The 13,530-nt window shown below is 31.6% G+C and overlaps 1 protein-coding gene across 2 annotated transcripts in view; it reads left to right on the forward strand.

Annotated features, from left to right (window-relative positions):
- LOC100376022 (liprin-beta-1-like) overlaps positions 1-13,530 on the forward strand; it is a 56,147-nt gene that overhangs the window by 7,709 nt on the left and 34,908 nt on the right. Inside the window, exons 2-4 of one of the 2 annotated variants that reach the window (XM_085501872.1) lie at positions 9,358-9,592; positions 10,559-10,767; positions 11,523-11,552. In XM_085501872.1, coding sequence (XP_085357998.1) covers positions 9,520-9,592; positions 10,559-10,767; positions 11,523-11,552 — 312 coding nt within the window. In that variant the 5' untranslated portion in view covers positions 9,358-9,519. The remainder of the gene's footprint in view (positions 1-9,357; positions 9,593-10,558; positions 10,768-11,522; positions 11,553-13,530) is intronic. The other variant, XM_085501867.1, reaches the window with a different exon arrangement.

Consider the following 13,530-nt stretch of genomic DNA (forward strand, 5'->3'; position numbering starts at 1 on the left):
AATCTTGTCATTTCATGTAGATTGAAAAAGTGCAAAGAAATTAATTATTGTATTTTTATCACAATCAGAATCTCTTTACCCCTCCATAATGTGCTTCTAATAATGAGGGTCTATCTTTACTATGTTGGTGCTAAGTCTTTAATAATTTAGGGTTATTGCAATCCTAGTAGAAACCCTCTACAGTAAAGATACCCAGTATAAACCTACACAATGTACATGTATATATCGTTATTTATGTGTTTTGTTGCCCATGAACCATGATGTGTGGAAAATAGACAATTTTCGCTGCGAGATCCTGTGTTATGCATGAAATCAAAGTTAAAACAGGACAAATAGTGCAGTGTAGTGTAGTGTAGTGCAGTGTAGTGTAGTGTAGTGTAGTGTAGTGTAGTGTAGTGTAGTGTAGTAGGGGGGTATTTCCACACTTAATCATGTACTTATACACATTTATTGATGGTTTATTTTGATGAAGTCTGGGTATCTCAAGGCAATGTACTCCTCTTCAAAGATCTGCGTTTCAACATTGAGCTAGCTATAAAAAGATTTTTTTTGCGGGAAATGTTCGGTCTGCCCCATTCACTCAATATGCTAGAAATCGCAGTGAACTAAAAAGTCAGCTGCTCCATGGTGAACATGACCAAACATGATTAACCTTTGCATTGAGTGTCTGAAAACTTACATTTGAGTCAGTCAGGCAGACTTAGACATTAAACAAACGACAGTCTCAAACATAAATTATTACTCTTCATGTTAAGTTATACTTCTAAATCTTGTACAAATTTACACTTTAAGCAAATCAATGGTGATGGTGTTACAAAAATTTGACCTCAGTTGACCCTTCCATGCACTGACTACCGGTAAACTGTGATTTTACACTTGCCTGGTGATGGTACTATTTATTAAGACAACATTGAAAAATACCAAGTTGAACCTTCAAAGCTCTGCAATTCAAAATTTTTCCATCCCTCAGACTACTGTGTATATGTTAAATGGTGACTTTGTAAATATATTTGGTTATGCAAATTTATCATTATTTCTGCATTAAAATACAAATTTACACCAAAAAATGGTTTAAAATGCTGACGTTGACCAATTGCCAACAGCTTGTTATATTACACGCAACTTTAAATCTGAGGCTTAAAAAAAAAAGAAATCTATTTCAGGTCAAGGGTAACCCAACTCTATGGAATGTATATATAAATATCCATATCACTTTGTTCATTCACACTTTCTTATTTAGTGAATGTTATTTTTTAATTCTATTTTTGTTTTGAGTTTTACTTTAAAAACCTGCAACTTGGGAAAAATGAATAAAAGGGTATCCCAGGTGATTTAACTTCCCACTGCACGATGCTATTTGCAAATATTGCAGGAGTCTTGTGTAAATGTTTTAGATTTTTGGATGTTTTACAGCTCCTGTGTTGTGAGACTCAAGTCAGCTGTACAGTGTATCTAACAGTGTATGTAATAGGTAAACTGTTGTAATGCAATGAAGGTCACTCTAATTTATTAGTCACTGCCTTGTTTTGATACTATCCATATCCTACTGATTAAACTGGCTTGATTTAAATCTTATGGATTGCAAACAAATCTGTTTATTCAGCACCTGGATTTTGCACAACATTGGAGCTAAATTGTCAACAGTTTTGTGTTGCATTTATTTATTTATTTATTTGTTTATTTTAAGTGCCTTATGTACCACAAATACTCAAAGAAAATGCATTAAGCTAGGGAGTCTATAGTAATAATGGAATGTGTTGGCTGGTATGCTGTTTGTATAATGTCAGTTGAAACCATTCCACTTGACCCCCTAGTATGTTTCTATAATCTCCACTGCTGTGATGTAGAAGTGTAGTATTTAACAATAATGATTAAGTCCAGTAAGGTAAGATTGGACACCATATGGTACGCTATGATCTGTCACACCCATTGCTTTCACTGACACCAGCATTGCTGTATGGTAAGCCACGAGTATGTATAAATTAATGGTTGACTGTAAACTTTCGTTTTATTGCTGAATTCCTCAGATGTCGCTTATGGTACTATATATTGTATGAATATTGCTTAGGTCACTTCCAGGTATATATGATCTTATATTGCTATTAGCTGGTACTGTTCACTTGTATACAAAACAATCTTGAAACAAAACTGTACTACAATGTAGCATGGCATGTAAATAATAATAAAGGGTTACAGTAAGACAATTACCTGGAGTGACATATAAATAACTTTTCCTGGTTCATGAAGCTGGGGCAGTCTGATTGCGGATTCAGACTATCATAGCATTACATGTATGATTATATTATTCTGTAATTTCATCATGTGTGCAAAATTTTTCTCATATAAAGATTAGCAAAATTTTGTAGCAGTGAAAATTTCACTGTGGTCTTTTGTGTAATGCAGTTTAATACATAAAAGTGAAGATTTCTGCATTGAATGGTTTTACAGTGTAACGTTGTGATGCCAACGTGACATTGGCCATGTGCAACACAATTGTTAAAACAATCTTTTCACCATCATGCTGTGTTTTCTATAAAATATCTATTCATATTTTTCTGTACATTCTTACCAATTGAAGTATCCAAAACAAATAGAATGTTTCATAGATTTTTTAAAGCTTTTAAAATTTTGCAAAATATTTAATTTTAGCTTGAATTAATATTTGCTGAAAAGACATTGTGTCTGGTTTGTATGCAATTTATTTTCACCGATTTTTGATGCGCTGAATGTTAAAATATAGAATTTTATTTTTATTTTTACTGATTAATTCTTTCAGCGAAAATATTGCAGATAAATTAATTTACAGTATATGACAGTTATAAAGTTTTGTAAAAATTGGCAATTAAATATTGCCCGTTTATGACATATCACCATCCAGTCCTGAATTCTCTGATTACCAATGTATGTAACATTTTGTGATGTTAAAATGTGACATATGAAAAACTGATAATTTTCATCAGCAAATAAAACTTCTGAAAAATAGATATTATTAAAAATAAAATGAAGCCTACAAAAAATATATACAATGTACCTACATAAGATTTTTCTTGGCACAGTGGTAAGGCTACTGTTTATGTATTGGGGCACCTGCATCAACAAATGTTATACTCGTGTTTATGAATATGATATGTTAAAGTGATACAGAAATTCACTCCACATCACATTTTATTTGGTGTCCATACACATACAATGTATTGTAGATGCATGTAAAATTTGCATAATGCATAACGATTGGTGCTGTCATTTTACCAATTTGCATGTTATTAGTACATCTATATAGCATGTACATGATGTATACCTAGCACTTATGAGTCAATGTTAGAGAGTACTAATCGATTAGATACACATGTAAGATTATTAAAACCATGAAGAATACAATTTCCTGATTTGGTATATTAAATGTCATGAGGTTATTATTTCAAAAGTTTGTCAATCTAGGAAATTCATTGAAGCGCATGAAAATCAAATTGAAATGTTGACCTACTGGTATTATCGGTATATCTTTCCACCGACACCATGTGTGTACTTTCCTATCAGTGCCCATAGAACCTATGAAATGAAAGATCTGTGAGAGATATTAAAGCATGATGGTTGTCAACATGTATTTAAATGTTAAAATTAAATGATGACATCATTTGATTCACGTTGTGAAAGTCACTGTAACTCCTTGGTTTATATTTAATAATTTAATGGTAATTACAACTGAATTACATCTGAAATGTACATTTCCCGGGAAAAATGCTTTTGAATTAATTATTGAACTATAATAACTGGTATACATATAGTATTTTTTGTAAATAGTGATACATCAACTACACAAGTGAATTATTATTATACATATACAAAGTCTTTATTGTATGTCTGTCTGTTCCACATGTGTCTCTAGTACAATCTGTAGTTCCATTCAATGTCTATGTTTATCAATTGTGGATATTAATATCATTAATATGCACTTTAATAATAATCCACTTGTTTTCAATCTTTGAAAATATTTGTTGCAGTCTGAGATGTACTTCTACTTCAAATGATTAAGAAATCTGGTTCATTATCATTTTATTCTTTTTAATAATTTTGGACTTGTAAGCCTGTATTAATGCTATTTTTTTTCAAGGAAATTTAAAATAGTACTAATACGTTGAAAGATTAAGTTTCAATTACCATGTTCTTTCACAAATAGATTTTAATTGGTTTAATAGTTACCGGTAATTGGTTTTTCATATGGCTAATAAAATGACTAACATTTTTAGAATTTTAAATTTATCTAATAGACTTATTTGAATATTTATTTGGATATTCTCAACATCTGTTACCTGACTTGTGCGTTCTTTACTCCAATACCTTTCAGCCAGGACTCATGAGTTCTTTCTTAGATTATGATGACTCAGAGCTAACAGTGTTTACAAAATTAAATTATAGATTTCTAGTACTCATACTCTTTAGAAACATGAGTGCTACTCAAAGATGTGTCCTTCAATGCACAGGAAATACAGTTTATGTGTGTCTAGACTCCAACTACTTCTATAAAGGTATAATTTAATTGTGAAGTGACACTAGCTATTGAAAAACACTACTTCCTATGAATCAATATAAATTTGGAAAAACAAAATATTCCCGAATTTCTTAAAATCAGAAATCCACGCTAACTTTTTTGACATTTATTCTCTGCAAAAGCTGTCAAATTATACATCTTGTAGTATATCACTTTCCAATATGATTGTCCAATCATGATAGGGTTTCATATATAGTGGGAGTGCAGCACGTAATCTTATTCCATCACGTACAGACACCCACATATTTCAAACGAGAAGCAGTGTGATATTGTTCTTTTGCTGAATAGACACCCCGTCTAAAGTGAAACTTTGTCTTTCATTCCTGTTACTCAGGGTAATGTGATAAGGTGGCTGCATAAATCATATACTGTAGAGTGCTTTATTTTGGCTTGGTATTAATTTTTGCTATTTTCGCTGAAGGAGTGGTTCAATGAAAATAAAATCAAGCGAATATACCTGTTTTCCTATATTTTACATCCAACTCGTCAAAAAGAAGTGAAATTCCATGAAAAACACACAAAAAGTATTTTCAGCGAAAATTAAATCTAGCTAAAATAAAGTATTTCACAATATTCAAAGATAAAACAGAACAGAATAGAATAGAATATTTAACTCAAAATAGTGTAAAAAAAATACAAATTTATGGCAAAATTAAACAAACAAAAGAACAAGGACTGTCACAGACAACAATAAAACAAAACTAGAAAACATTTAACAATTTGCATACATTTCTAAAATTCTGTAATAAAAAAAAAACTAAAACAAGTTTATCATTGTACATTGACATTGCTTTTAAAAATTGGCACCTAGCTGTTTCTATCTGTGGGTTCTTGCGCAGACATCTCATTGTCATGAAGTAGATCATCTCATTATATCTGTAGTGTGCGTAATTGATTTTAATACTTTGGTCGTTTTTGTGAGATATCATATGTACCCGTAATATACTGGTACACACATTACAGAATAAGCGGTGACAAGCATGTTGACTGTAACAACTGGAAGTTTAGTTCAAAATATACTACAAAAACGTGTTAGTACCAGGTGCTGCTCTTGAAAATACCTCAGTAGTTGTATTCACCCATGAGCTCATCAAGAGACTCAAGACTTGTTTTTTGCCCCCACGTCGATTGTTCCTATGATTCATGTAGTTATGGTTATTTGGACTTAATGATATGAGAAAATGAAACACTATTTGAGGCACAGAAATAAGTCACATGACTCTCTTGTTCGATATCTTCGTCAGCTATCATTTGCACCTAAAGTTTATTGCGTTTTGATTTACTATGGATCAGAAAGATTCACTTTTGGAATTTTGCAATGGATTGTGTTAGCGGTTGAATTGGATCAAGTCTTGCCACATTTCTCACTAATTAATACAAATAATCTCATCAGAGTGGAATTTTCTCAGATGACCTGATATGTATTTCTCACTAATTAATACAAATAATCTCACCAGAGTGGAATTTTCTCAGATGACCTGATATGTATTTCTCACTAATTATTACAAATAATCTCACCAGAGTGGAATTTTCTCAGATGACCTGATATGTATTTCTCACTAATTATTACAAATAATCTCACCAGAGTGGAATTTTCTCAGATGACCTGATATGTATTTCTCACTAATTAATACAAATAATCTCACCAGAGTGGAATTTTCTCAGATGACCTGATATGTATTTCTCACTAATTAATACAAATAATCTCACCAGAGTGGAATTTTCTCAGATGACCTGATATGTATTTCTCAGCTAGATTTCAACTTTAGAAAGTGTCCAAATATTATGAAAATTCAATTTTTTTTTTATTTTTATGTCATAAAAATAAAGCTGACTTCAATTGATAGACTTGCATATAGTCTTGTTTGCTGCACAGTAACCTCGCTGGCTTTCATCATTTACTTGCATAATATTTGATTTTTATTGAAAAAACAATGAAAAAAAACAAACGAGAGACTTTATACAGGTCTGTACAATCTAGGGAGCATTAATGAGACAGCTCCCTGGTACAATTAATTCAAATTAAGAGAATCTTGTATATGTGCGGACTGCCGTTCAGATTCATGTGAGATTTCAGAGAATCCGTTGACCTTTCTGATTCACAGTTTTGTCAAATAATGGCTACCGGTATTTTTTGAATGTGAGCTATTAATATTCATGTATTGAGGACTATATGTCTATTTATGTATCAATTAGAACATCCATTGTGCATTTTTTTTTTATTTTGTATCCTTTGTTAAAATTGTCAGCTTTTAACTGGATACATGTATTCTAAATGTGTTATTTGTTGGAAGCAGTGTTTGCAATTTTTTACTCAATTATAGATGACCTTTTGTTGACCTTCACATGGTGTCTATTATGAGTTACCATTATAAGTATGTCAGGGTCATCAGCATGGCAAAATGTTGTCTTTGATTACTCTGTCTGCATGTTTTGCTTCAAAAATTAATCTTTATTCTCATTGATAGTGATAAATGTAGAGATTATGACTTTGATTAAATGAAGAATAGTTTAAAACTGAAATGTTATCTCTCTCTCTCTCTGTATATGAACTCTACCAGTAGCTCCCATCTTCCTTGGTTCGTTTCTTCCTTCCTTGAATTTACCATGTATTGTACATGGAAACTATTAAAATAAATAAAAGAGGGGATATTGTTTGGTTTACAGAAAAATAAAAAGTTTCTGCTTTAAATGGTGATTTCTTAGTACGATTACATTTTGTGGGTATTTATGATTTTGCTATGAACTAGGGATCGATCATATAAAACTTTGGGTGGCGATAGAGGGTGGCAAACTGTACAGAAACAAAACCAGGAGAAATGTTGGTTCACTCTTTACATCATACTAGAAACAAAGATCCGGCAGAAAAATGAAGTGAAGAAAAAAATATATACATTGATTTTCTACCACTACCCTATTCCTAAAGATTCTGATAGTCAACCCTGTACAAAGTTTTGTGAAATTTGAAGCTGTGATGTTGGCTTGTTTAGATCTGGTGTAAATATTTTAGTTGACTTCAATATATAACCTTACCGGTATATTATGAAATGTTGAAACGAACGACTTCGACATAAAGTACCGGGTAATGTTAAATAGTTAATGAGACAGGCTACATATAAGCTGCTTCCTTTACCAATTACAGCTACTTTATTCGGTCCATTAGTTCATCCACCTTCATTTCTGAACAAAGTGAGCATTATATAGTTTTCAGGTTTTGTTTTCATACTCTTAATCAACTTCTGTGTTTGTATGAAAGAAAACTTTTTATGTGGATCCGAAATTTGTACTGTCACAACAACTTTTGTATTTGATCAATTTGAGTGTTTATGAATATTTTTTTTAATTCTCACAATTTGGCTGTTCAATGATAAATGTTTTGATTGATAAGTGGTGGATTTACGATACTACTGTAAAATACTTTATTTTAGCTGGAATAAATTTTTGGTATTTTGTATGGAATTTATTATCACTGATTTTTGATGAGTTGAATGTAAAATATAGGGAAAACCGTTCAGTGAAAATAGCAAAAATAATTGCCAAGAGAAAATGAGGTATTTTACAGTATCCATTCATTTTTATGGCAATTGCCCTTCGAGAATGAAATAGTGAAATGACTTTTAGCATTCGACACCTCAATGGAAAGCATTTCTTCCCAATATACTATAAATATACTCATTCATTATTCAAAAATTACATCATCGAACTAATTAACATTATCCCAACCCTTGAATTTAGTGCATGATGATTTGGAAAATATTTGCACCATGCATTTATCTATTTTTCCCAGTAGTACATGTAACCTACCTCATCCTACCTCATCCTACAATATCAGCAGTTCATTTGGAAATGGCAGACTTACTACCATATTATACAAAATAATTTATTTGTTTGTAACTTAATATTTATTATATGCCATCTTATTATTCTGAATATAACATACCCTATTTTCCCTTTTAGTTGTGCATGCACATATAATGTACAAACATGAAATCATGTAAATGTAAATGCGAATCCATGAGTCCTTTCACGACTTCCCTGTATTTGATAAAACTGTGATCATTGAAATACCTCCTAACCATACCATCCAATTCTGGCCATAACTGATGCATATTTACTAACACTTGACTTTTCAAACACTGACTCAACACCATGGTGTCAATGAATACATGTCAATCATTTCAATATAATAAACTCCTCAGAGATAAGTCATAAAATTTACTGATAATTGAACAAGTGTCAATTTTAGGGTAAAATGACACAAAACAGACATTTTCACAGGCAACAAAGTTTACGAAAGATTCTGTGCCACCCCCTCCTTTCATTTACATTCTGCTAGTTTAGTTATTTTCCCAGAATCTTTAAATTCACAAAATATTTCATCATGCCATAATTAAACATATTTAAAGTATATATACGTGTATATTGTGAATATTCATTCACTGACATGGCAGTTACCTGATTGCAATCTTATCCTACACACAAAAAACTCTTATACATCGATGAGAATTAAATGAGAGGCATTAAACATCAGGCTAGCACAACAGATACAGTTTTAAAAATGACCAGAAATGATAAAAACTGAAATAAACATTGAAATTAATTTAATTACAGCGAATTCATATTTTTAACTATACATGTACTAAGTTCATCTAATAGAGCCAATACAGTATGTAAACACTTCAGTTTTATCAACCGGAAATTGCCATACATCCTGTTTACTGATAGTTTAATCCCAGACAATCAGTTTTTGTCTTTGCATTGTTCTTTAAATTTATATTTATATTGTCTTCATCTTGTATTTTATTTAGATTGTGTTCCCATTTTTTTTTGATGTGCCTAGTCTTATGTAACTGGTGTCACCCAGGGCTACAGTCAGAAGTAGAATTCTAAGGGATTCTGTTGTGTATTTTATCCTGTATGATACCTCTGTGTATGACCTCTGGTGTTGACCTTTAACCTCCTACCTCAAGATGTCAACTGGTGGTAATGATGCCAGTGATATGCTGGCTGCTGCCCTGGAACAGATGGATGGCATCATAGCAGGTTGGTGTAAATTGTACTTTTATTTGCATATTATGTACCGTAATTTTTTGTGCATTTGAGGAAATGTTTTCTTTACATGTTGCACACAGTTATTTTTTTTATAAAGCATTATTACAGTATAGATAAATTGATGCTTCATAAAATGCATAAAACAGTTTTTGTACTAATAAATATGTATATACTAATAATAATTGTTATAAATTGAAGACCATATATTCATCTGTAAATGCGATGACATTGAGTATGAATTTACACAACTCAAGCAATAGAGGGCGTTTTTCTAAACAAAATACATGTAATATTTGTGTACATTTGTTTGTGAATTTATATTCTTTTCCCATAACAAAATTGCCTAATTTGTCGAACAAAACGCACTATAATCCTCATGCCATTTATTTGTTCTAATCCTTGGCATATTGGCAGAAAATAGTGGGGAACACATGTACCTTATGTACAGTTGTTTTACAGTTGTATATTTTAATAATTCTATGCTTTATATGTTCATACCTCCAAACTTTCAAATATTACATGCAAAATGAATAATACAGATTGTTTTAGATTGAAACAAGAGACAGCAGATGGTGGTCTAAACAACTGAATCTTAAAAACAAAAGATTTCCAAACTGATCTATAGAGGGCACATACCTAAATCTTTACTCATTCAACATCTAATCATTCATCACAGCAGTCTCCACTGCAATAGAAATATCTGTTAACTTTCAATACACAATTGAGAACTGGTGAGCCAGCCATTTAAGACTTATCTTGAGAAATACTGGAATCATGAATAAAACATGAATACAAATTGTATGGTGAATATTTATATACACTGAAACATTTGAAAACAGTTGTTTAAAAAAAAAAGTAACATTAGACCAATTGGTATGATTTTGCATCTTTGATTTGTTTGTTTATTTTTCCGATTGTAGAAATATGATAATTAATCTTTTTTTTTCTGCAATGCAGGCACTAAGCTTCAATTTCAAAATGGTCTGAATTCTGCCGAGCCACGTAATATTCCCAGTGCGGATGTGCAGATCCTGAAATTACTGGAGGATGTAAAAGACGCTTTGGATAATGCCGACACTGATCATAACGCCTCTACTAGAAACCAAGTTCCAGTGACTACTTCACAGTCTATCGTAGCATGGTTAAAAGGCGAAGATAGTTTACAGGTGAGAAGTTGGATGTTTTTTATTCTTTTAATCAACTATTGGTAGTGTCATAATGTCACCTTGGAAACGATTTGAGCTGTCGGCCATCTTGGTAGACAAAATACATTCTGATAACTACTCAAGCGCATTTTATTAGGTAGTATGTTTCAGGACATGACATATGAAACCCAGCAATTAAATGTCATATCATGATTAGATATTAATTTTTGTCAGAGAAACTGACTGGATGGAAGACATCAAGCATGTTAATTTGGAACATGCTGCGTTGTTTTGATGGGAGTTTTACCTGGTTAATTTAAAAAAAAATAACCCCCAAAAAATGAAACAAATTTATACAGGTTTTTGTCGCTATATCCACATCGAGTATATCAGCAGAATAATGAAAATATTGAAACGTTATAATTTATACTTTTTTTCATTTCTTTCTTTGCACATATTTCAATCCATGTTAATCATTTTGACTAGAATGTAGAATGTTTTTACGAAAAATAAAATAACCTAGACGATAATCATATAACCACCACGTTGTTTGCACCTGCTGTTACAATTATGGTGATATAATTAAACCAGTTAGTATTTTCATTATCATTTGCTCACTGTGTTTACATGTCTAAACATTCATCACCTGTTTTGTCTGACTTTCAAGAGTTGAAACTGTTTGAGGCCAATGTTTATTTGAAATTACTTCTGACCTGCTTTCCTGATACGTTTTCCCACATTGTTTTTTTTTTCTGTATCCTTGCTTCCCAAATCAGTGGAGATATCCATTTATTCCTTTGGTCTTGGTAAGAAGTGATATCACAATTAATCTATGTTTGTATTTTCCTTAAAATTAACTCAAATAACTTTTTTTCTGTTTTTTCATTTTGTAAATTAAGTAATATTTTGCAATTTTCTGAATATATCTGTAATGCATTTGTCTGTATTTATTGTTATGAATGTAGTAACTTTTTGCAATGTACGTTTCAGTTCTAAACTCTGTAATGGAGCTTTGTGTTGTGATTGCTTCATGTCTGGATTCTTCTTCTTTTAACTATTGTAAATCTCTGGATATCAAAAACTTCAGTAATTCTGTGAGTGTCTACTTGTTGTTATTTGTATATAATCAGTGTAAATCGGATGCATAGGACACCTCCCAGATATGACTGCATCCAGGTTTCAAATGAGAAGGCTATGAAAGCTCAACATAATGCTAGCTAAGCCCCTCCCCTCCCCCGCCCTCAATCCACAATATTAAATCCTTACATTCCCTCCATCTACACCCATTTCTACACATATAAACTTGCCAATTAGGTACTGCTTACAGTTTTGATTATAAAATTTAATATCGTTTTGCTCTACTTGTGTATACTAATGATTAGTATATGTAGTGCCTGTGCTTACGGAAATAACGGAGGTGTCTCTAAGGTCAATATGTTAATGATTCAATCATGGAGGTATTATACTTCCATGATTCAATATTCATTAAATGCAGTTTTTGTTCTGGGAAAATCTTTTTATGCTGTGGGGAAGGAAAATGGATCTACGGCACAGACTTAGGGGCTGGCAGATTATATTAGGGGATAAATCACTCTCATGTCCTACAAATTTTCTTGTACTGCTGGGAAAACGACATATATATATCTCGATGTAAAAAAGCCAAACCAGATTTTCATGTTTTTAAGCAGTATGTGAAAACAATACAAAAAATAGAGTTGTACATTGCTAAGAGAAAAAACAAAACCAGATCCCACAATAGAAAATGGAGAAAATATGTAGATAACTTTCAAAATACAAATGAATGAACACAAACAATAAAGTAAAGGAACATTTGAATGAAAATACACTTGTTGAAATCCAAAAGAAAAACACCCAGGTCAACAAACATAGAGACAAGAATTTATCTGTAATTATACTTTATGTAAATTATGTAATTGTTATGTAAGTTAAGCATCCAAGAAATGTATTTTTAAAAGAAAACTCCAATAAATACAAAAAAAATGCAATTTTTGGTTTATCTGCACTGGAACAATTAATTCTGTGGTGATTTAGAATTTGGCCTGCAAATTGGCAAAATTTCATATGTGGAATGACCATGTCATATTATCCTTTTCTTATATTGCCATGTGATTAAATATTCTGATTAAAACTTGTTGAAAATGTTCAATTCTACTAATTAGTGTCTGCACCACCCACATCTTGCTTCCTTCAGGTTGAATAGTTTAGTATAAGGTCAAAGGTCACTTTGTGGTATGGTTAGACTTCCCAAGGTGCCCTGTGTGTAGCAAATTATTGCATTTGTCACCGATGTAACTAAATCATAGATACGCAATGTGTAATACTAGCATGATTGATTTTAATTGGACCAACTGTGATTTGATTGACTGGGTATTTACAAATTAGGTTAATTCCACATCTATGTTGTACATTGCAACATGATCACCATGACAGTGTTAGTATTTTTGCTTTAAATAATTTGTTTTTTTTTAAATTTACACAGACAAAAAAATACTTTTTGTCATTTTAAGCAGTGTGTTGCCTTTTCTGCCCACTACTAGTACCCTTCCCTGGTATAAATAAATTTGTCTTTGGATTTGTTGTGGTGGTTTTGTTATGGCAACTTTGAGTTGTTAGATTTCTTTTCATTTTAAATACCAGTAGCATAAATACATCCATCGTAACAGTTTCTAGACTCACAAAAATTCATATCATAGTCCACACTAAGTTTATATAATGTTGAACTTGAATGTTTGGTTGATGAAATTTATGAATATTTCTTTGATC

The sequence above is a fragment of the Saccoglossus kowalevskii genome, chromosome 1 (genome assembly GCF_978046115.1).
Source record: "Saccoglossus kowalevskii chromosome 1, keSacKowa6.1, whole genome shotgun sequence".
Taxonomy (NCBI): Eukaryota; Metazoa; Hemichordata; class Enteropneusta; family Harrimaniidae; genus Saccoglossus; species Saccoglossus kowalevskii.